Source organism: Myotis nattereri (genome assembly GCF_964212035.1).
Source record: "Myotis nattereri genome assembly, chromosome: 12".
In the NCBI taxonomy this organism is placed as follows: domain Eukaryota; kingdom Metazoa; phylum Chordata; class Mammalia; order Chiroptera; family Vespertilionidae; genus Myotis; species Myotis nattereri.
The window spans coordinates 8,828,454-8,851,546 of NC_138087.1; the positions used below are offsets into that span (position 1 = coordinate 8,828,454).

The 23,093-nt window shown below is 44.6% G+C and overlaps 1 protein-coding gene across 1 annotated transcript in view; it reads left to right on the forward strand.

Annotated features, from left to right (window-relative positions):
* Positions 1-3,895: 3,895 nt before the first annotated feature.
* The window catches only part of FAM120A (family with sequence similarity 120 member A), a gene marked incomplete at its 5' end in the record, with an annotated part of 110,809 nt that continues 91,611 nt past the window's right edge, over positions 3,896-23,093 (forward strand). The window contains 2 exons of the mRNA XM_081103522.1: positions 3,896-4,369; positions 22,399-22,645. Of these exons, the coding sequence (XP_080959648.1) occupies positions 3,896-4,369; positions 22,399-22,645 (721 nt within the window). The remainder of the gene's footprint in view (positions 4,370-22,398; positions 22,646-23,093) is intronic.

The window sequence follows — 23,093 nt, forward strand, 5'->3', positions numbered from 1 at the left end:
TTACAGTTATGAACTAGCAATGAAAATAATTTTATGGTTGGGGGTCACCACAACATGAGGAACTGTATTAAAGGGTCGCGGCATTAGGAAGGTTGAGAATCACTGCCTAAAGGATGATTGGGACTGGCAGCTGCCACTCACACCTGCTGACAGCGCCAAACTATCGGGGTTGGTACCAGGCGCCGGCAATGGGTGTGAGCGGCAACTCTGGTGTTGGCAGCAGGTGCAAGCAGGGCTGGCATGGGCAGCAGGTGCAAGCGTCAGGTGGGACCGTGGTGTGTGGGAGCGAAGAATTTTCAGTAACACCAGAGGCTCACACCGAGGACAGCGACGGGTGCCTCGCCTTGGTCTGGCACCCATGCTCACCTGTTCCACCATCCTGCCATGGCCGACGCCTGCCATGGTCCGTGCACGCCCTCTGGTGGACAGTGCACACCCCCTGGTGGTCCGTGCACGACTGGTTGTTTGGTTGTTCCACGGTTCAGTCTATTTGCATATTAGCCTTTTATTATATAGAATTTCTCAGCCAAACATTTGCCAGCCAATAATAGTGTTGCTCAAAAATGAAAAGAATTAGATTTTCTTTAAAAGGTGAACATATAGTTAAATAGGGAAAATTAAACATAGGAATTTTATGGTTTATACTTACAAAATGAATCTTAAAGTTTCAAAAAGTAAGTAACTAGTCCATGTTCTCAAGTCTATACAATTATAGTATATGGAAGTAGTAATTACAAAACCCAATATTTATGGAGCATTTGCTGTGTGGTAAGCATACAAATTATCTCATTTAATATTTAAAACAACCTGGGAGGTAAGTACTATTACTATCCTCACTGTACAGATTATGAAAACCAAGGTTTAAAAATGTTAAGCAATTTTCACAAGGGCACAGAATTAGGATGACACAGATTTGGTAGTCAGGCTAGAAACCTTAGTAGTCTACATTGTCTTAAGGTGAAAATAAATTTGTTTCCAGAATTCCAGATACTGGCACTAAAGCATTTAACAAATTAAAAGCAAGTGCGTTTTAAAAGAGGCAAAAATAGTACATAGTGAAGGTAAATATATGGGGTGAATGCTAAAAATTTAACTACAATGATTAAAACTACTACTCAATCTTGTGAACCTGCCGTGGGTAATAGAAGTTTGAATACTTCGGGGCATCAATATTAATGTGGCTTTAAATGAGTAATTGCATTTCTACATAATATGTAATCTTGACTTTAACACTAATTAAAAATGTTTTTAATATATATGTTTTTATTGATTTCATAGAGGGAGGGAGAGGGAGAGAGAGAGAGAGAGAGAGACATCAATGATGAGAATCATCCATTGAGTACTGCCTCCTGCATGGCCCCTACTGGGGATCGAGCCTGAAACCCTGGTATGTGCGCTGACCAGGAATGGAACTGTGACCTCCTGGGGCACGGGTCCATGCTAAACCACTGAGCCACATCAGCAGAGCTTCAGCACTAACTTTGTGCATGGACAAGTGGCTTGCAGCAGTTTTTTTTTTTTAAGTAAAAATACTTATCAAAATACCAATAACATTTTATTTATATACTATAGGGGCCCAGTGCACGAAATTCGTGCATGGGTAGGGTACCTAGGCCTGGATGGTGATCAGGGCCCATAGGGGCCTTCCAGCTGCCTGCTGGGGCCTTCCTTCCTTTCGTGCTGCCCCCTGGTGGTCAGCACATGTCACAGTGAGCAATCAAACTCCTGGTCTCCCCATGGAACTCCCGAGGGGACACTTTGCATATTAGTCTTTTATATATATAGATAACACTGGCTTGTATTTGAAGTGACATTATAAGAAACTAAAAATTGAGTTTGCCTTTTCAGGGAAAAAGAGTGTGGGGATTTCCTGTGGCCTACACCTGCTCAGGCCCCATCTGCTCTACACCTACTGTTTGAGCCCAATCCTCTAGTGAGGTTTCTCCAGAAAAAGAACAGAGGGCTGGAGGTAAGTAAAAATGCCATTTCCAAACTCTTAAAAATGGCAAGTTCCAAATTTCTAAATGCTTCATTCTACCAGACATTTCTCCGTCTTATCAACATTTTATTGAAGCATAATATACATGGTGTCCCTCCAAAAAATGGGACACACTTTACAGCTCTTACATTTTGAAACCGTCTTTATAATTATTCAAAGTGTGTATACATTTTTGGAGACCTGTATTTACAGTGTTAACCTCACTTTAAAAGCAATAACTACAGCCTGGCTGTGGTGGCTCAGTGGTTGATCATTGACCTATGAATCAGGAGGTCATGGTTCCGGTTCCCAGTCCGAGTGCCTGCAGGAGGCAGCCAATGGATGATTCTCATCATTGATGTTCCTCTTTTCTCTCTCTCTCCCCCCCTCGTTCCTTTCTGAAATCAATAATATATATATAGATATAGATAGATAGATAGATAGATAGATCGATATAGGTATATATATTTACCAAAAGCAATTACTACAGTGCTCCAGGACATAAATCATGAAAGGATCTCCTTCCAGACAATGTGACCAGAGCAACAAAGATTTAAATGTCTCCTTGGGAGGGGCTGACAGCCTCGGGCCAGGGAGTTGGAAAGGAGGCATTTCCCGTGCTTAGGGCTCCGGTGACTGGCTGGCACTGGGTTACTTGTACAGCCAGACATTATAAAGGGCCTGTCATTGCAAGGTCTGGGCCGGAACCGTCTCTGGTGTGAAAACAGAGGAAGGCGAGCCTCGGCCCCTTCAGGCAGTAAAACCAGTCAGAACTCCCGTAGGGAGCCCTGCTCCACCAGGGAGCTGCCGGGGTCCCTGCTGCTCCCCACAGCCCCCCAGTTCTGCCAGGAGAGCCACAACCCCAGCGTGTTGGGGCCCACCCGACACCGCTCAGCGCCCCCAGAATAAGGACGGGAACTCCTTGCGAACACCGGGTGCTGAAGTGTCTCCTAAGCTACAGGCACCGTCAGGGCTAAGCGCGGGAGCAGGTGCGGGCTCCTAACAGCGCCCGCACCCCGACAAAGCGCGTCGCCGACTCCTCCACCGGGGCAGTGGCGGTGCCCCTTCTCCCTCCCCCGGGAATCCCGACTTCCAAACCCCTGCCCAGCCTGCCCACCGGACCTTCGGCAGCCAGCCGGCCGGGCACGGACCCCGCCTAGGGAGGGGCCGGATTCCCTCCGTGACCAGGCCGCGGGGGCGGGGCACGGCCTCCTGGGGTGCTGGGTCCCGGGGACCAGATGGGCCTCCTGGGGTGACCGGACCCAGAGCGCAAAGGGCTTCCTCGGGGAGGCCAGCTCCCGGGGACGGGCCCCTGTGCCACCGGACCCGGAGCCAGGACGCGGCCTCCTCCGGGGACTGGATCCGGGGCAGGACAGGGTTTCCTCAGGGCGACCGGATCTGGGCCCGCCCGGGCCTGCTGGGGGCCTGGAGCCGACGGCGGGAAAGGGCTTCCTTGGAGAGGGCCCCGGGTGGGGACGGGGACCGGGTCCCGGGGACGGGGGCGCGGCCGCCCCCCGAGAGAGCTCCCAGGCGCCGCGCGGCACCCCGGGGCCGGGCGCCCTCCCCGTCCACGGCTGGCGGCGCGCTGCGCCCCGAGGGCTCCGTTCGGCCCGCAGGCCGCGGCACCGCCTCTTCCGCCGGCGCGTACGTCAGCTCGCAGCGCCCGCCCCGCCCCGCCGCCCGCGAGAGGCCGCCTCCGCCTGGCCTGGGCCTGGAGCGGCGCACGGCGCAGTCCCTCCCCGCCATGGCCCTGGGAGGCGGCAGCACATGGCGGCCGCAGCGGCCATGAGCACGCCCGCGGCTCGCCCCGGCCCCCCCTAGAGCCCGCCGCCGCCCGGCCGCGCCACGGCCCCGCCGCCCCCGGCCCCGCCGCCCGCCGCCCCGCCGCCCCGCCGCCCCGCGCCCGCCGCCGCCGCCATGGGCGTGCAGGGCTTCCAGGACTACATCGAGAAGCACTGCCCGAGCGCCGTGGTGCCGGTGGAGCTGCAGAAGCTGGCCCGGGGCAGCCTGGTGGGCGGCGGGCGGCAGCGGCCCCCGCACACGCCGCTGCGCCTGCTGGTGGACGCCGACAACTGCCTGCACCGCCTCTACGGCGGCTTCTACACCGACTGGGTGAGCGGCGGCCAGTGGAACCACATGCTCGGCTACCTGGCCGCGCTGGCCAAGGCCTGCTTCGGCGGCAACATCGAGCTCTTCGTCTTCTTCAACGGCGCGCTCGAGAAGGCGCGGCTGCACGAGTGGGTCAAGCGGCAGGGCAACGAGCGCCAGACGGCGCAGCAGATCGTCAGCCATGTCCAGAACAAGGGCACCCCGCCGCCCAAGGTCTGGTTCCTGCCGCCCGTCTGCATGGCGCACTGCATCCGCCTGGCGCTCATCCGCTTCCACGTCAAGGTGCGGCCGGCCGGCGGCGCGCGGCGGGGGCCGGGCCCGGGGCTGGGCGGCCGGGCGGGCGGCCTGGGCTCGGTTGGGCGTGGGTTTGGGCCCGGACCGCGGGGGGGGACTGGGTTCTGGGAGGCCGGGGGCGGGGCCGGCCGCGGTCTCGGGGCCCCGGGGGCGGGAGGGGGGGCCGGGGGTCGGCGGGATTCCGGGGTCACGGGACGCCAGGGTCAGCGAGTGCTGGGGCCGGGATCGGCGGGGCTTTGGGGGTCAGGGGGGCCGGGGTCGGGATGGGCCGGGGTCGCTCGAGCCCGGGGTCACGGTTGCCGGGGGCCGGGCCGCAGGCGCCTCTCTCCCGTCCCGTCCGCCGGACCGCAAGATGAACGCTCGGCCTGGAGCCCGACTGGCGGCCGCGAGTGCCCTGGGGTCCCGCTGCCTGGCGGCTCGAGACCCTCCGGACCGCGGGCCGGTGCAGACCGGGCTTGCAGGGTGCAGCGCCCCTCTCTCTGAACCCCCGAGTGCTCCCCCGCTCGCGGGCCGGTGACTGGCCTGAACTTGGACGAGGTGCCCGTTTGCGAATAGCAGCGCCTGCACAGCAACAGGTTTCCGTGGCGGCGGGCGGGTTGGGCGGCGGCGGGCGGGGGTCCCCAGCCAGCGGGGCAGCGGGGCGGGTAGAAACTGCCCGGCGGCGACCCGGACAGGGCCGCGGAGCCGGCCCCCCGGAGGACGCAGGGCTGGGTGCGGGTTGCCCGGGGGTGACAGTGGGGAAACTGTGTGATCGTGGTGCCGGATTGCAACCGGTGGACTCGGTGAAATGTTCTCGGTCCTGTGATTTCGCGTCCGTGCGCACAGCCTGGGGCTCTGCTGTGAACGGTGGTCCCGAGTCGGGGAAGGGCCGAGAGTCGGGTTCCAGGATTTGCGTGTCTGCACAGCGGGGATTCCGCCGCCGGGCCGGGCCGGGCACCCCGGTAATTGGAGCTTCGGCCGCGGCTGCTCGGCCGTCCCTTTGGCAGAGGGCGCCTCGCTGAGCCTGGGCCCTGGAGAGCTTCCCGGCCAGCACCCAGGGCAGAGATAACATGCAAATCACTGTAACCCTTGACTGCAGTTTTGCTTCCTTTTCCACTGTTTTCCTTTAGAACTTGTTTTGTGGGTTGTGTTGGGTTTCCTGGATTTTGCCCCTCTGTCTTCCAGTTTCCTTTCCTCCTTTTTGAAACTGCTAGAAGCCCCAAGTTTGTGAAATCCAAACTCTTCCTGCCTGCCCCGCACTGCGTGCGCTGGGGGTGGTGGAGCCGAGAGATAGCGGAAGTCCCGCCCACCCCGACCCTGTGCGATTGGTGACGGCTCCCGAGTCTGCGGGTCCGGGCGACTGGCAGGGCGGCGATTGGTCTGTGAGCCGGGCCTGGAGGAAGCGGCCCCCTCGGGGAAGTTGGGGTGACAGCAGGGGCTGCTGCTCTGAGCAGGCAGGCAGGGTTCCCAGAGGTGATGCCGCTGAAGATGCCATAGAATGGCAGCAGTTTATCCGTTCAGGGATGCAGACGACTGCTAGGAAGACGGGAGGAGCTTTCTAACCAAGCGGCTCCCAAAGGAACTGTGAATATGAGGATGTACATCAGTGTGTGTACAGTCACTGTATCTTTTAAAATAACTGCTGAATTCTTTTTGAATTATAAAATTTCTTCATATTTATCTTGGCACCCCTGTGAATGCCTCACTTAATACATAATTCATTCAGAATTTTGACCAGTGTGTGAATATGTGTTTGGAAACAAAATTTAAACTAGATTTAAGATGACTTAAGTTTATGGACAGATGATAAGTTTGTGTATAATTGTTTTGCTTTAGATAAACCTTTAACTTCTAATATAGAATCATAGTATAGTGTTAATTGCACAGATTAATATAGTAATGACTCTATTACCTGGTAGCCACCTTTCTGCCAGCTTCACCTTTTTGGAAAATGCCTAACAAATTTAGCTATTAGAAATTTCTCAGCAGCCAAAGGAAAGGTTAAGAAGTTTGGGTACTGTGACCCGAAAAGGGAAAAAAAAAAGCTTTCTCTTTCCTCATCAAAGAATCAAGTTCTCTTCCTTATAGACTCCCCTCTCCTTTTCCGATATAATTCTGATAAGCTTAGTTATCTATTTCTAACCTCAGCTTGAGAAAGGGTTCAGAGGAAAGCCTACCAGAAGCTGGAGCACCATTAATAGCAAGAAGTGACACTTCACAAAGGAGAAGATTAAAAATAAACCTATTAAAAAAGACATAATTTGGGGGCTACTTGATAAAAATAACCCTATGTACTTTATTAGCCCCTGAGGGGTTAGTATAGTGTTTATAAGGATTTTGAGTCAGAAGGATTTATGTTCAGCATTCTCTATGGAAGTGAAGCAGTATGTACTATTTTTCAAAGATGTCCATTAAAATGGTTAAGTAAATTAAAGCTATGATGACATGTCACTGCATACCTGTTAGAAGGGTTAAAATAAATAACACCCATAATACCAAGTGCTTACAAGAACGCTGAGCAGTTGGAATTGCCCCACGTGGCTGGTGGGAATTCAAGAGGGCACCGCCATTCTGGAGAACAGCTCAGTGGTTTCTTATAGAATTGAACGTACATTTTATTTACCATAGCAATCCTCCTCTGGGTCTTTACCTAGTAGAATTTTTGTTCACACAAAAACCATACACAGATGTTCATAGTAGTTTTATTCATAATAGCCCAAACTTGAAACAACCAAAATATCCTTTAATAGACAAGTAGTTAAATTGTGGTACATCTGTACTATGCGTTACTACTTAGCAATAAAAAGGGACGAATTGCCGTGCTGGCCTGGCTCGGTGGTTGAGTGTCAACCTGTGAACCAGAAGGTCCCTGTTGGATTCCTGGTCAGGGCACATGCCCGGGTTTCGAGCTCCATTCTCAGGAGGCAGCCGATCAATGATTCTCTCTCATCATTGATGTTCCTCCCCCTCCCCCCTTCATCTGTGAAATTAATAAAAAAAATTTTTTTAATGGAGGAATTATTGATACATGCAGTAACTTGAGTGAATCTTTTAGGTTTTATGTTGAGTGAACAAAAAGTATTCTATTTTTATGACATTCTCCTAAGCATAAGACTGTACTGATGGCGACAGATCAGTGTTTGCCAGAGGAGAAGGGCAGGAGAGGTGTGAATATAAAGGGACAGCAGGAGGGAGCTTTTGGGGTAATGAAACTGTTCTGTATTCTGATGGTGGTGATGGTAATATATTTTAAAAAATCATAGAGCTATACATCAAAAGTAAATAAAAGTTAGTTTTACTGTGTGATAATTTTTTTAAAGGTTATATAAAAATTGACAAAGAATTGACATAACACCTATGTGTAATGTTGGGCATATGAGGCATTTCTCTTATAAAAATCTATCATCTTATTGGTCTTTATGCTTCTGAAAACTGGCAGAAAGGTTTTAATTTCTTGTCAGTTTTGCTTAGAGAAATCTTTTTTGACTCAGAAGAGTATGTTTTTGATAAAGTACTTAAAAGGAATACAATTATTACTTTAACCATTAGAAGTTGGCGTTTGTATCAACTAATTTTGTTCAGGTCACGAAACTCCTTGGCCTGGATTTGGCTTCTGCTAGTTACTCGGAGCATTTCCTCTTGTGTGCCTTGAGTCATCATAACCTTTGACACTTAGGGAGGAACTGATGTTTATTTAAAAATTTTAGTGGCATTAAATCTCCGAGGTTTCCTAAATGTTCCTGTCACAAGACTTGTGGTGTTGGTGTGTGGGTTTATGATGAAGTTCTTCAGATCTTGTCCTGAATCAGTGCTCTGGTGGATTTCCTCAGATCTTACATAAAGTAGTGCTCATGTTTTAAGTCAGCTGAGGAATGTGAGATTCGACTGTGGCTTGAGATTTCGGAATGATTTCTCTTTGTGTAGTTGATGGGGGCAGGAGGACTAACTTGTGGGGTGCCAGACCTTGCTAAGTTCTCCCTCAGAGCATCTCATTTAACCCTCAGCATTTTGTTACCCCATTCTATATGGGAAGAAGTGGGCTTGCTTATTGACACCTGAGGACAGGTAACCAGTAACCTCTTTAAGAGGGAAGTGCCCTGCTGAAGTCAAAGTTCAGTTTCATTGTGTAAGAATGCTTTGGGGGTGTGGCCACCTGCAGTTCACTTTCAGGTTAGATTTGATAGCAAAACGCCTCTACGGCTTTTTTCAGTTAGAAGGGGAATGGCACAGTTCCTATCCAGGAGACTCTGAAAACTAGCACTATGCTTTATTCTTAACACCTTGAATTGACCAGGGAACATTTAGGGCTCAAAATTGACAATATTATAACTCAAACCGGCCATCCATTTAAAATACTTATTTTTTTTCAATGTACCGATTTTGTGCCTGACTTATTTCAGCTAGCCTAATGTCTTCATGGTTCATCCATATTGTAAAATTGTGTTATAATTTCCTTCCTTTTTTAGGCTTAATAATACTCCATTGTGTGGATGGATCACATTTGGTTTATCCATCCAGCCTTCCATAGGTGCTTGAGTTGTATTCCCTTTTGGCTGTTGTGAATTATGAATAATGCTACTGTGAACCTGGGTGTACTAAATCTGTTCAGGTACCCGCTTGCAATTCTTTTGGGTGTATAACCAGAAGTGGAATTGCTGGGTCAGTTGGTAATTTTATATTTAATTTCTCAAGGAATCACCGTATCGATTTCCACAGAAGCTGCCTATAACATACATTATATACACACACACACACACACATATGTACATTATATAATATATTATCACAGTACAGTTTTAATTTTTTTAAGGTTAATGTGATCACACAATATATTATTCAGGAATTTGGGTTTTTGTAAGTATGTAAAAAAGTCTTTCCATGTCTATACTTACAGTTCTGATTCATTTTAATGCCTTTGTAGTATTCCATAATTTATCCAAGCCCTACAAATGAAAGGCATTTCATCATCCCATCCTGCCAGTCCCTACAATGTGCCATGTCAGTTCTAGCCCAGCAGTCTCTCCCTTACCCTCTTCCTCATTTCTAAAACCCCCAACATGTGAACTTACCAAGTTTACCCAAAAGGTCTAACAGGTGCTTTGCAAACCTAGTGGTGGGTTGTGACATCAAATTATTGGCTGTTTACCAGCACTTAGGAAAAAATGATAAAGAATAAAACAGAACAAAAAGTAGAGTACTCAGGGTAAATACCACTTCACTGAACCGTGTCTTACTGTGAGGAGGAGTCAGGATTGCCTCTGGGTCTGGCTGGGCTCCGACACCCGATATCTTACCCGCGAACCTCGCCTCTGGTGGGCCACTCTTCTGCCAGTGACTTGAACAGACCATTAACCTAAAGTCCTCAGTCAGGGTGTTTGACCCACTGCAACCTGAGCCCATTCCGTTTTCCTCCATGGTGCACAGTCCTCTACTGTCCTTTTTAAATGCTCCCAAACTGCTCCCTGTTTCTCTAAGAAATATCCAGCTTCTGCTTATGGTGCTCCCCTTTGTCTGACTACCCCATTTTTGCTTGTCAGAATTTTACTCGTACTTGAAAGCCCATCTCAAATGCCAGCTTCCTTCATGGAATCTCATCTGATCTCCCTGCATGGACCAGGGACACACGCAGTGTCATCTGTATTTGCAGTGGAAGTTCCTGCAGTCTGCTTTCTTATAGCTGCCTGCATAAATGTCTCCCCCGCTAACTATATGCTACTTGAGGCCAGGGACTAATTTTACTCCTTGTTATCTCCTATATGTTTAGTGAAGGCACTCAGCTTTTAAATCAAATATTTGCTTTGTTCTGTTTATATAGCCAGGCAAATTATTTTCTTTCAACGCCTGGACTAATGGCCATCATATAAGATTATTTCTTAAATTTCTTATGCTCTATTTTCTGACTGGTTCCCAGTGATGATTTATCCTGCCTTTAGCAAACATTGAAGGTCTGCTCTCGGCCAGGCATGAGGAGTGACTTTAATAGGAAAAAAAGGACTCTTTTCTTCAAGGACCTTAGTCTAGTGGGGGCAGGGGACTCCTTTATATCATTTTCCCATGTCAACATTGGGAGCTTTCTTTGATGCCATAGGACAGTGATGGCGAACGTTTTGAGCTCTGCGTGTCAGCATTTTGAAAAACCCTAACTTAACTCTGGTGCCATGTCACATATAGACATTTTTTTTATATTTGCAACCATAGTAAAACAAAAATTTATATTTTTGATATTTATTTTATATATTTAAATGCCATTTAACAAAGAAAAATCAACCAAAAAAAATGAGTTTGCCTGCCACCTCTGACACACGTGCCATAGGTTCGCCATCACTGCCATAGGACAATGTATTTAGTCATTGAAGACCAGTGAGTGTTGTCACAGCGGTTGGGAGTGGTTTTGACATTGTCTAGAAACATTTTTAGTGTTCACAACTTGAAGGCATCTAGTGGACAGAGGCCCAGGATGCTGCTGAACTATAATGCACAGGGACAATCCCACAGCAAAGAAGTATCTGTCCCCAAATACCAGTTGTGCATAGGCTAGGAAATCCTGGTGTGAACAAATCAAAGAATTCCAAAGTTTGGGCCTTTAATAAAGCCATATAAATGTTTGAAATAGAGATTTCTAAGTATACCAGGAAGAGAAGTAATAAAAAATACAACTTAGTTTTCTAAATTAAAATACGCACATCTACACACCCCATTTCTAAAATGTTTCTAGACCCACAGTGCTCTTCATTTTGTTTTGTACAATGGGAATTTATATAAGGAAAAGAAACTGATTAGCACATACTACAAATTCCAGTCTTAGTAAGCAATCAACCATAGGATAAATGACAAATACCATGTAATATGAAGAAGGAGGTACTTTATTTAAAAAATTTTTTTGAGATATAATTGACATTACATTACTTTCATAATGATTCTCTATTTGTGTATATTGTGACATGATCGGTACAATAAGTCTAGTTAACACCTCACATAGTTATAAAAAAAAATTTTCTTTTGATGAGAACTTTTGTTTTGTTTGTTTATTTTTTGTTAGCGAGAGTGGAAAGGAGAGGGAGCGAGAATGATAGACATCCATTGGTTGCCTCTCGTATATGCCCCAGCTGAGGATTGAACTTGCAACCTGGGTATGTCCCCTGACACGGAATCAAATCTACATCCCTTTTGTCTATCAGACAATGTGTAACCAACAGAGCACCCAGCCAGGGCTTATGATGGGAACTTTTAAGATCTCTTTTAACTTTCAAATATAGTTACAGTATTATTAACTATAGTTGCCATGCTGTACTTTATATCCCCAAGACATTTATTTTATACTGGAAATTTGTACACTTTGAACACCTTCGCCCATTTTGCCCACCCCTCACCCTGAAGAGATAACTTTAGAATTTGGAAAATTAGATTTATTTTCCATTGGCTGTATAGACAAAAATGTTTAAATAGAACAATTAGACATAAATGAATCAGTTTAGATAAAAATATTCTAAAATTCTTCAAATGTCTCTATATAGCTGGCATCTTTAGTTTTATTTTCTTTTTAAAAAAATGTTGTTGTTTTTTTTAACTGATTGAAGGGAGAGGAAGGGGGAGGGAGAGAGAGAAACATCAATGATGAGAGAGAATCATCCATCGGCTGCCTCCTATAGGGGCTCAAGCCTGCAGCCCCCGGCATGTGCCCTGACCAGAATCGAGCCCTAACCTCCTGCTTCATGGGTTGACGTTCAACCTCTGAGCCATACTGGTCAGGCTGTTTTATTTTTTACTATTCTTATGTTTTCTGTAGAAAGTCCTTTGATGACATTGCCTGTTACCTAGCTCTTAGAGCATTACCCGGTGTGCAGTAGTAGGTCTTTGTAATACATGTGATAAGTAGATAAGTAAACTAATTCCAGACTTTCCAGCTACTCAGTCTCCTTGTGCAAGGCAGTATTATGGCAGGAGGGTGGTCCAAAGTTTGTGTTCAAATTCAGTGGAGTCAGTTCCACAGATAAGTAGTCTCAGTCTGCCACCTGGCACAAAGGCTTTATCTTTGAATAAGCCCTTTATGCTTCTTAGGAGCTGTATTGAAGACATAAAAATCAACTGCTTAGAGAAGTTGGCTGAATCACGCCGTCTTCCTTCTTTTACCTGGTCCTATGGAACAGTTTTCTAGGCATCTTAGGGCCAGTATAGAGTTGAACCTGACACACCGAATTATATGCAAAGGTGATGGTAAGTCTGCAGTAGTAAAGGATCTGTGATCTAGAAACTTTATCCTTTGTGCCCCAGTCATTTGGCATTTCCTACTTGTCTCTGGAATAAATTGCTGCTTTAGAAAGACTGAACCTACCATGTTATTGGTGTTTTGCCAGTTAGTGTAGAAAAGTATACTGGCGGGTGTGTTGCTGGCGGGTTAACTTTTCATAGGACTGCAGTACCTTCATCTCAGGCGCAGGAGTGCCAACTAGTCCAGACTGAGGGACTGCCTCACTGCACTGCTTGGATAAGCACAAGCACTATGGCTTTTTATTAGCCCGCACCTATGTTAGTCATAAAATATTTCAATGAAGAATTTGCAAGTGTCACCTCCTTGAAATAAATTGTATCCATCTGAGGTTCTTCCCTGAATTCTGGAACTTAAATCTTAATGTATTGTATTTTAGAATTAGATTTTTAACAATAATATAATTGCTAGGAGCTAGCTGAGTTATTATGAAATTAATATAGTAGGCTAAATAGACACTGAATAAAATGTTTGTGTTTTCTAATTCTCTCCTTTTTATCATTTTTATATTTTACCTTTAAAGTTTATAAAGCTTAATTTGCATTTCTTTTATGACAGCCACTGTCTTATTTATTTATTTATTTATTTATTAGCAGAGAAAGGAAACAGTTTTATTATTGAACCCGTGCTACAATCACATCACAGACAATCTGCCAAAAAGATTGCAATGAGAAAAAGAAATAATCACCCTTTTATATAGCCTGGCAGATACGGTCCATTACATGCATGCCAATATCATTTATCAAGGGAAAAATAAAACTTCAATCTTTTGTCAAGTTGGATGTTACATCATAGAGTCCAGTGCCTGAGATTCCTGAGAAGATGGGAAGAAGGGGTGTCACACTTCATTATTATAAATTTTTATTTTTAAAATTGTGGTAAATTGCTCTGGCCAATGTGGCTCAGTTGGTTGACCGTTGTCCCATGCACTGGAAGGTACCTGGTTTGATGCCCGGTCAGGGTACATACCTAGGTTGTGGGTTTGATCCCTGGTCAGGGTGGGTACAGTTCTGATAGATGTTTCTCTTTACATTAATACTTCTCTCTCTCTCTCTCTCTCTCTCTCTCTCCCTCCCTCCCTCCCTCCCTCCTTCTCTAAAATAATCAATGAAAACATTTTTAAAAATTGGTAAACTATACAGAACATAATTTTTCCCATTTTAACCATTGTTAAGTGTACAGTTCAGTGGAAATTAAGTACATGAACACTGCTGTGCAACTATCGCCACCACCCATCTCCAGAACTTACCTTTCCAAACTGAAACTCTGTGTCCGTTAGACACTCATTCTCTGTTCCTCCTCCCCCAGATCCTAGCACCCCCATGCTACTGCCGTCTCTGAGAATCTGATGGCTCTAGGCTCCTCATATGAGTGGAATCACACAGTATTTGTCCTTTTGTGACTCATTTCATTTAGCATAATGTATTCAAGGCTTACGCATGTGGTCGCATGTGTCAGAATTCATCTTGAAGGCTGGATAATATTCTCTTGAATGTTATATACTACATTTTGCTTATGAATTGCTTTCACTTTTTTTTTTTTTTTTTTGTAATCCTCATTCCAGGATATTTTTCCATTGATTTTTAGAGAGAGTGGAAGAGAGAGGGACAGACAGAGAGAAATATAGATGTGAGAGAAACATTGATTGGTTGCCTCCTGCACAAGCCCTGACCAGGGCCCTGCAACTGGGAGGAGCGTGCAACTGAGGTATGTGCCCTTGACTGGAATTAAATCCAGGACCCTTCAGTCTGCAGGCTCTATTCACTGATCCAAACCGGCTAGGGCTCTTTCATCTTTTGGCTATTATGAAAAATATTGCTATGAAAATGGGTGTGCAAATGTCTGTCTAAGTTCCTGCTTTCAGTTCTTTTGGGTATATACCCAGAAATGGAATTGCTGGGTCATGTCCTAATTCTATGTTTAATTTTTTTGAGGAAGCATCGTACTATTTTACATAGCAGCTATGCTATTTTACATTCCCACCAGCAACATATGGTAGTTCCTACTTCACATCCTCATTAACACTTATATTTGTTTTTTTGGCTTTTTTTTTTAAAAATAGTAGCCATCCTACTAGGTATGAAAAGATATCTCATTGCAGTTTTGACTTACATTTCCCTTATGATGAATGAAGCTGAGGATCTTTTCCTATATTACTTCATTTATTTACTTACTTTGTTTTGTTTTAAAAGAAATTATTTTTCCTTTCAAGACCACTGCAATCAGTAGGCAAGAAATATGTAAGTTAGGAAGCTTATTCAGTTTGATTTTAGATCTCTTAAGAAAGAGAGATTCTCTTTTAGAGACATAGCTAATGTAGGTTATAACGTTTAAATTGCTTTTTTAAAGTAAGCAACAAAAATAAAAATCTTCCACCAAATTAGAGTTCACTTTAGTGGTTTGATTCTTCTTCTGACTCAAGTAGGGAGAAAATAGCCTAAGTTTTACCCACCTAATACCTAATGACTACAGTTCAGCTGGATAAAGATGAAAGCTGTTCTTTTTTTTTTTTTCCTTAAAAACAAAAGAATTTAGGTCAGCTCATATCCTCTTGTGCTTAGGTTGACTTACATCTTTTAAATCTGGTAGCTGGCTGGAGGATGTCACATTATTCCTTGAGCTGGTATAAAATCATTCTAAAGAAAAACCACATACAGTATTTTTTTCTTTGTGTCAGAAAATCTATATATGACAATTCATAGTATTTCAGGTCCTGTGTGAAATGTATGCAGAAGCAGATCCTTTGTCACCTAGTTTACTTAAAAATAAATAGTAGCTGACATTTATCAAGTGCTTTTTATTTATGAATGATTCTGAGCTGTTTACATATATAGTAACTCATTTAATTACCACAGCTACCCTATGAGGTTGGGGAGTACTATTATCTTTGCAGATGAAGAAATGGAAGTACAGAAAGTATTAAAATAGGCAGTGGAGTTCACTCACCTGGTGCCAGAGACAAAACCTCACTGTCCAAGTGCCTCTTCACTGGAGATAGGAGTAAGTAACTGTTGTTACCTTTTCATTCTTACAGGACTGTCCCCATGGCTGCTTTCAGCATTAATAAAAATTACACTCACAAAGTAAGCTTGGGGATTTTTTAGTCATTATTCCTTGTAAAAATACAAGTTTTGATTTTTCTGCCTTTTTAATGATGAAACTTAAAACTATTAAGATAAAAAACTTACCTAGGACACTTTGGTAAATATATAGTAGCGAAAAATTTTCCCTAGCTAAGTACAAAATACTTCATTGGGACCAAAAATAGGGTATTTTGCCAGCTACTGAAACTCTTCTGTGCTGACTGCACCCACCATATTTCTCGTGGACCGCTGGGTGGAGAGGGGAGGCCAGGAGTTTGGTGGTTCCTGGTCTTGTGGCTCCCACAGCACGTGGCAAGAGCAGTGCGCTCCATGCTCTGCACTCAGAAGCTCCAGGATTTCACCTCCTTGATCCGAAGCTGCATTTTGATGCGGTGTGATGGTGGCCACAGCAGAAATAAATCATGCGTCCTAACTGGTTTGGCACAGTGGTTAGAGCATCAGCCTATGGACCAAAGGGTCCTGGGTTCGATTCCTGTCCAGGGCACGTACTTTGGTTGCAGGCTCCTCCCTCTCCTGGGCCCTGGTTGGGGCTTTTGTGGAAGGCAACCAGTTGATGCGTTTCTCTCACATAGATGTTTCTCTCTTCCACTCTTCCTAAAAATCAATAGAAAAATATCCTCGGGTGAGGATTAACCAACCAACCAAACAAACAAACAAAAAACAAAAAAATACATCGTGGCCTCCTACCTGTAAGGTGGCAGGTGGTCTCTGGTTTCCAGAATGGTGGTAGTTCTTAAGGAGGCCACGCTGATTCCAAGTATGACTCACTCTGTGGGTGGGAGGCTATATTCCCTTCTGTTACCACCTGTAATGAAGTAAGTTTCAGGCTTGATTTTTTTTTTTTTTAGCTCAATTTTTAGTTTTTGAGAGTTCAAAATGAAATATTTTTCCCAACATTGTATTTAATAAATTTTGCTCACTTCTAAAATTAGAATTAAGAACTAGACAAACCAATTTCATTGTACTGTGTCTAGTTCAAGTCAGGATCTGGAAGGCCAGGAAACTGGAGCAGTAGAACACAGGCAAGATTGTAGATTAGGCAGGAGATGGGAAACGGGAGTAGAGCCATTCAGACAAGAAAAGACACACTCGAGGTTAAAGGAACAGCTGATTTCCTATCAGACCTGCCTACCAAAGGTTGAGCTCTGAATTTAATTTTTAATTAACTGCTTCTCAAGGTCTATTTTGACACAATTCAGCCCTTTTTTCTGTCCCCACCCAAATTGCATCAAGTCGTCTTTTTACCCTGTCTAGTCTAATGCACCTGTGTCTATCAGGATCTGTGACTCTTGGTTGTTGGACTTCATTCATTCATTCACTCACAGGTTTGTAGATAACCCAGTTCCGACTGTGCAAGGCCTTCTGCCTCCCTTAGTTGGAATGTCCCAGGAGAGTTGTTTTCTCTTATAGGCTCTTGGAAACATTGCCTGCTCACCTGATGAAGTTGCTGAAAGCAAGTCATTGCCACTTTTCTTTTTAAAATAAACTTTTTTGGATTAATTTTAAGTTTATAGAAAAGTTGCAGAGATGGTTCAGAGAGTTCTCGAATCACCTGCACTCAACTTCCGTGCATGTTCACATCCCAGGAGCTGATATTATCGAAACTGAGAACTTAGCATTGGTGCAGGACCCTGAACTGCATCATGCACTTGATTCATATTTCATCCGTTTCCCACCCGTGTCCTTTTCGGCTCACGGACCCAATCCTGGTTACCCTCCCTGTTGCCTAAAGCTGTCTTGTTTTGTTGGTCCCCTCTGGTCTGGAACAGCTGAGCCTCTGCTGCTTTTGACACTTTGGAGGACTGATGAGGTATTTTGTAGGCTGGCCTCTGATTTTGGCTGTTGGATGTTTTCTTGTGATTTGGGGGAAATACTCAGAGGTGCAGTGCCCGTCTCATCACACTGGACCGTGGGCTGCATGATGTGAGCAGGACTTGGTTGGTTGTGACCGTAGTCATTCGGTGAAGGTGGTATTTGCTGGGCCTCTGCTCTGTGATGTGACAGTTGTCTCTCTTGTTGCTTTGGTTCTTGGAAGCCATTATTCAGTCCAGCTCACATTCAGAGGCAGCAGAGGGATTTTACATTAATTGAATTCTCCCTGTATTTATTTCATCACTTATATGTATCAGTATGGACTCATGTATTCATTTGTACTTTGGGTTATTGGGTTATAACCTAACACATGCTATCGTATTGCACAAATTGTTCCAGCTTTGACCAGTGGGTATCTTTCAGGTAGGCTTCTGTGTCCCTCTGACACACCCCATCCTTCGTTAGGAACACTGCCTTCCTTTCTGGTACCAGGAGGTAGATGCTCCGGAATTACCTTGGGTTTCCCTGTCCCAGCATCACCCATTTTCCTCCATGGTTGTGGTTCTTTTTAATGGAGAACAGTATTTAGAAACCAGATCTGGGTTCAGGTGTTCTCACTTCTGGGGTGTTGCTGCTTCTCAGCCCTCAGCTCACATTTGAGAGATGCACATACTGACTGACTTGTAATGATTTCTGTGCCTGCTTGTCTGTGTTATCACCTAGACACCAGTTCTTACTGATGTCCCCATGGCTAACCTAGCATCACAGGGTCATGCTGGCCTCCTCCTCCTCCCTTTGCGTATTTCTACTCCCATTCAATAATGGGGAGACACCAACCAACCCAGCATCTATTTACTGCCACCTTACACACGTGAGAGGTTTCTGCGCTGTTCACCCCCGCCTGCCCCCGGACAGATTACAGAGACGTGTTCAGTGTCTGTGTGTCTCCGTCCTCAGGCCTCACAGCTTCCACTCAGAACCTCGTTTTCCAAAGTTACTTTGGGGAGCTCCCCCCTCCCAACTCGGTGGGATTATTTCAGATATTTTACAATACAGTTCGATACAGTTGTCAATCTGCATTCTGTCCTGGTACCCCTGCCATCCTGGCGGATATTTTGAAAATGTGTGTGCATTGAAGTTCATTCCCTATAGGAGATGTACAGTCATTTGACTTTGGACAGATACATAGTCATGTGTCCCCCACCCAGACAGCACCCATTGGAACCTTGCAGTGTTTAATGCCATGTTGCCTTTCCTTGCATAAAGACATAGTGGGTTTTAATCTTGGGGAAGAACATTAGAATTTTAGAAATTGAAGGAACCTTAAAAGATCACTAATTTTACATTCTTAATAGGCAAGTTGGGCATCAAGCCAGAATTGGAACCTAGGCATTTTGGTTCTGCTCCCCTCCCCATCTCTGAGATGGGCAAGGTGAGCAAGACAGGCACAGATTGCCTCACTTTGCTTTAATTTAGGCCTCAAGTCTATGCTTATAGGGGTGATTTCTTTATTTTTTTTTGTTTTAGGAGCTTAATCCTAGCAGACAAGTATTTGTTTAATATTGGGTGAGCTTTGGGGGAATAATTGAAGGTGTTGTTAATCATTTGCTAATTAGTATTGTGAATTATTAACAGTTCATTCACCTTGCTTTTTAAAAATGTATTTTTATTGATTTCAGAGAGGAAGGGAGAGAGAAATAGTAATAGCAATAATGAGAGGGAATCATTGATTGGCTGCCATCTGCACGCCCCCTACTGGGGATCGAGCCTGCAATCTGGGCATGTGCCCTTGACCAGAATTGAACCTGGGACCCTTCAATCCAAAGGCCAGCGTTCTATCCACTAAGCCAAACGGGCTAGGGCCACTTTGCTTTTTAATGCTAGTCTGAAACCAAATGTTCTGAGTGAACAAGGAATTGTATTTTGGAAAGAGGTGACTGTGGAGTGCTCCACATTCCACTCTCTGGAGGCAGATGAAAGTTCTCTAGAAGTCTCAACGGATGTTGGCTTTCACTGAACAGAGTATATCTTGTTAATCTTTATAGGTAGTTTAAAGGCGCTTTGGGGGCCCCTGAAATGAGACTTTCCATTTTCATTCTGGTGGTGCTTGCCAGGCACCACGCTGGACCCTTGACATACAGTTGAGTAAGCTTTGTACCTTGTCATCTGTCAAGAGAGGATTTGAAAAAAGGAGCATTTAAAAGAAGGAGCGTGTGAAAGAAGGAGCATTTGTCCCCAGTTGGTGGCACAGATGTGGCCAGTATGGGCATGGCTCATACTAGTGCTGTTTCAGCTTTTTATTGATTTTTTTCTTTTAAAAGTCTCTTAGAAGCATAACTGTACCACTCTAACACAGCTATGGTGGTTTTTGTCTTTTTCCTTCCAGTCTTTTCCCATAGTTTTACATGGCTGTATGTACAGGATAGTATAGTCTGAAATGGTTTTTGTTTAGTATTTTGTCATAAACCTTTTCCAAGTTTCTTCACAGCACCATGTAGCGTGTGTATTTACCCAGCTCCTTATTGTTAACTTATTTTTTTCACAGGAGTCTACCCCGATACTTTTTATGTTCCCAGTGTTTTTTATTGGGCACACTGGTTTCCTAGGCTCTATTTCCTGGAGTAAAATTACTAGGTCAGAGAGCATGACCATCTTACAACTCTGGAAATACGTTGCCTATTGTTTTATAACCCAACAGCCTTCCTTGAAATCATGTCAGATTAGACTGATAAACTGCCTACTCTGCCGCCATCACCTATTACCACTTTCCCCAGGCTCGGTAGGGTGGGGCTGCACACACACCTCCGGCCGTGCACCTGGCTCTTCTGATGGAACTCCCATCTAGGCAGTGCCCGAAGGGCAGCCCCTTCTCTCGCCTCCAGTGGTGGTGAGGATGATGTGGTAAGAATGCAGTGAGACACGCTGCCCAGTAGCTGGCAGCAAGTGGGCAAGCCACGTCATCTCTGGACTACTCTCCTAGAGAGGGGCAGGGCCCGTCTCTGAACTGCTCCCAGCCTCGGTTTCCCAGAAGAATGGGTTAATAAACTCTGTTATAAAATATAAATATTGAGTATGTAATATTCAACTTACACGTTAATTCTGCCTTATTTCCTCTGAAAGATGTCTATGGAGCAAGCAGCCACACTGTCTTTTCTAGAACTCCTTGCAGAGGTGGGGAGCAAGGGTGTGGTAACTCATACCCTTTCATTTCAGGGCCTCTTAAGAGACTTTAACAGTAAGTCTTCTCTTACATGGAGACTTAAGATGTTGGCAAAATATCCAGGACCTAGTGATTTAGAAATGCTTTGAAACATCACTGTACATATATAAAGTTCTACTAGTATATAATAAGTGAGTTGAGGTAGAGAGCTTAGACTTGAAAGTTATCCTTTTCAGAATGTGAGGAGATGAAGCTGGCCTAATTTAGTTTTTCTTGTTTATACTTTTCTATTTTAGTGAATGTACAATATTTTAGATTAAGGGATATAACAAAACAAGATTTTCCTATTCTAAGAAATAGAACATTAGCTGACTAATTGTATATTTTATTTTTTCTTACAAACTGAAATATCTTTATCAAAAACTTTATCTCAGGAATACAGAAGAGTATTTTTCCTTTAAATATGCATCTTTAAGAAGTTTGCCTCTAAATGAGATTTCATTATAACTAACTTTCCAATAAAATTTGGTGACTGCTTCTGTTACAGAAATCAATGAAAAATGAGAGTGACTCCACAGTGACATCCAGTAGGTGACCATTGAACACTCGAACTTAATTCCTAATGTAATTTAATTCTATGTAGCCTCATATTGGACAGTGGGGTTGTAGAAATTTACACCTACATGATTTTCACCTTTAGCTGAATCACCTGATTTAGTTTAAAATTATGTTTTCTAAAATACTTTATTATAGGAACAAAAACTGCAGATTTTAGTTGAGTGAATGAGTTTGGGAAACAGCAAGAGAGGAATTGACTGTTTTTAACTTTAAATATTTTAGGAAAATGTTTTTCAGTGCCTTTGGTGTGTGTTTAGGAACAGAGAGGATCCAGATGCCTTTTACTTTTCCCTGGGACTTGCTTCTCAGCCCCTCCTTGGTATGTCACAGACACTAGAGATAGGCGGGTGACTTTTTGCAGTGGGCGAGCCAGTAGACAGACATAAGGAGGCTTTGGCTATAGTTTTCATCACTAAAAAGGCAGTAAATTTAGACTTAGTCCCCATGGTGGTTCTGAACCTGGTGCCACACGACTAGGACTGGTCTTTGCACAGAATAAGCATGTGACAGTTATTTGGGGGTAAATGTGTTCATTCTTGTTATTATCCCCATATGCTGAATGCTTCAGAGTATTTAACTATAGGAGATGGAAATACTTGACTTTTATTTTTTTAAAACCCTGTCTGATTATTTTCCTATTTGACACATTTGATCTACTTTGAAGAAATTATTTTGGTTTCACTGAGGGTAGCTGGCTTCTCTGTCATCTTCCTTCCCACTTCTTTATTTTCCTGTTCTCTTTTTTCCATCACTCTCTTTTACTTAAAAATACTGGGTTTGGGGCGGGGGTCAGGGGGCTTATCATTGTATATTTGTAAGCAAGATGATCTTCGACCTTGACAAGAAATAAAAAACTAATTTGCAGTGTGGATGGATGGGATCATATGTTATTGACAAGGAGATGATTTCCCATTTGAGCAATGTGCTGCACACTTTATTATGGCACTCTGGACCTTCTGGCTGTCTTGGATATTTCCCATATCTGAAATTTTTGGATTCTGTATAGACATGTCTGCACATTGAGCATGTGCTGCTGTGGTGCCTGGCCTCTGATCAAGTGTCCTTCTTGCTCGCACAGGTTGCACAGAGCATCGAGGACCATCATCAAGAAGTCATTGGTTTCTGCAGAGAAAACGGCTTTCATGGTTTGGTTGCGTACGACTCTGATTACGCGCTGTGCAACATCCCCTACTATTTCAGTGCCCATGCCCTAAAACTGAGCCGGAATGGGAAAAGTCTCACCACAAGCCAATACCTGATGCATGAAGTGGCCAAGCAGCTGGACCTGAACCCAAACCGCTTCCCTATCTTTGCCGCTCTGTTAGGTAGGTGGGCATTGTGAAAGCTACCTCAAGTCATAAAGGAGTTCTGTACCAAGAACACACTGATATTTTAATTTCTAAAGCTGGAGTGTTTTGGATTCAATCTTAACTTCAAAAGAACCAGGCAATGGGTTCCTCCTCAAAAGCATTTTTTTTTAAAATAGATTTTATTGATTTTTTACAGAGAGGAAGGGAGAAAGTGAGGGATAGAGAGGTAGAAACATTGATGAGAGAGAAACATCGATTCAGCTGCCTCCTGCACACTCCCCACTAGGGATGCACATGCCCTTGACGGGAATCGAACCCGGGACCCTCCAGTCCGCCGGTTGACACTCTATCCACTGAGCCAAACCGATCAGGGCTCAAACGCATTTCTTAATATTATTTTTGGCATTGCTCATAATGTGCTTCTTTTGCTCTAATGTGTTCATTTATGTATTATACTGTCCAA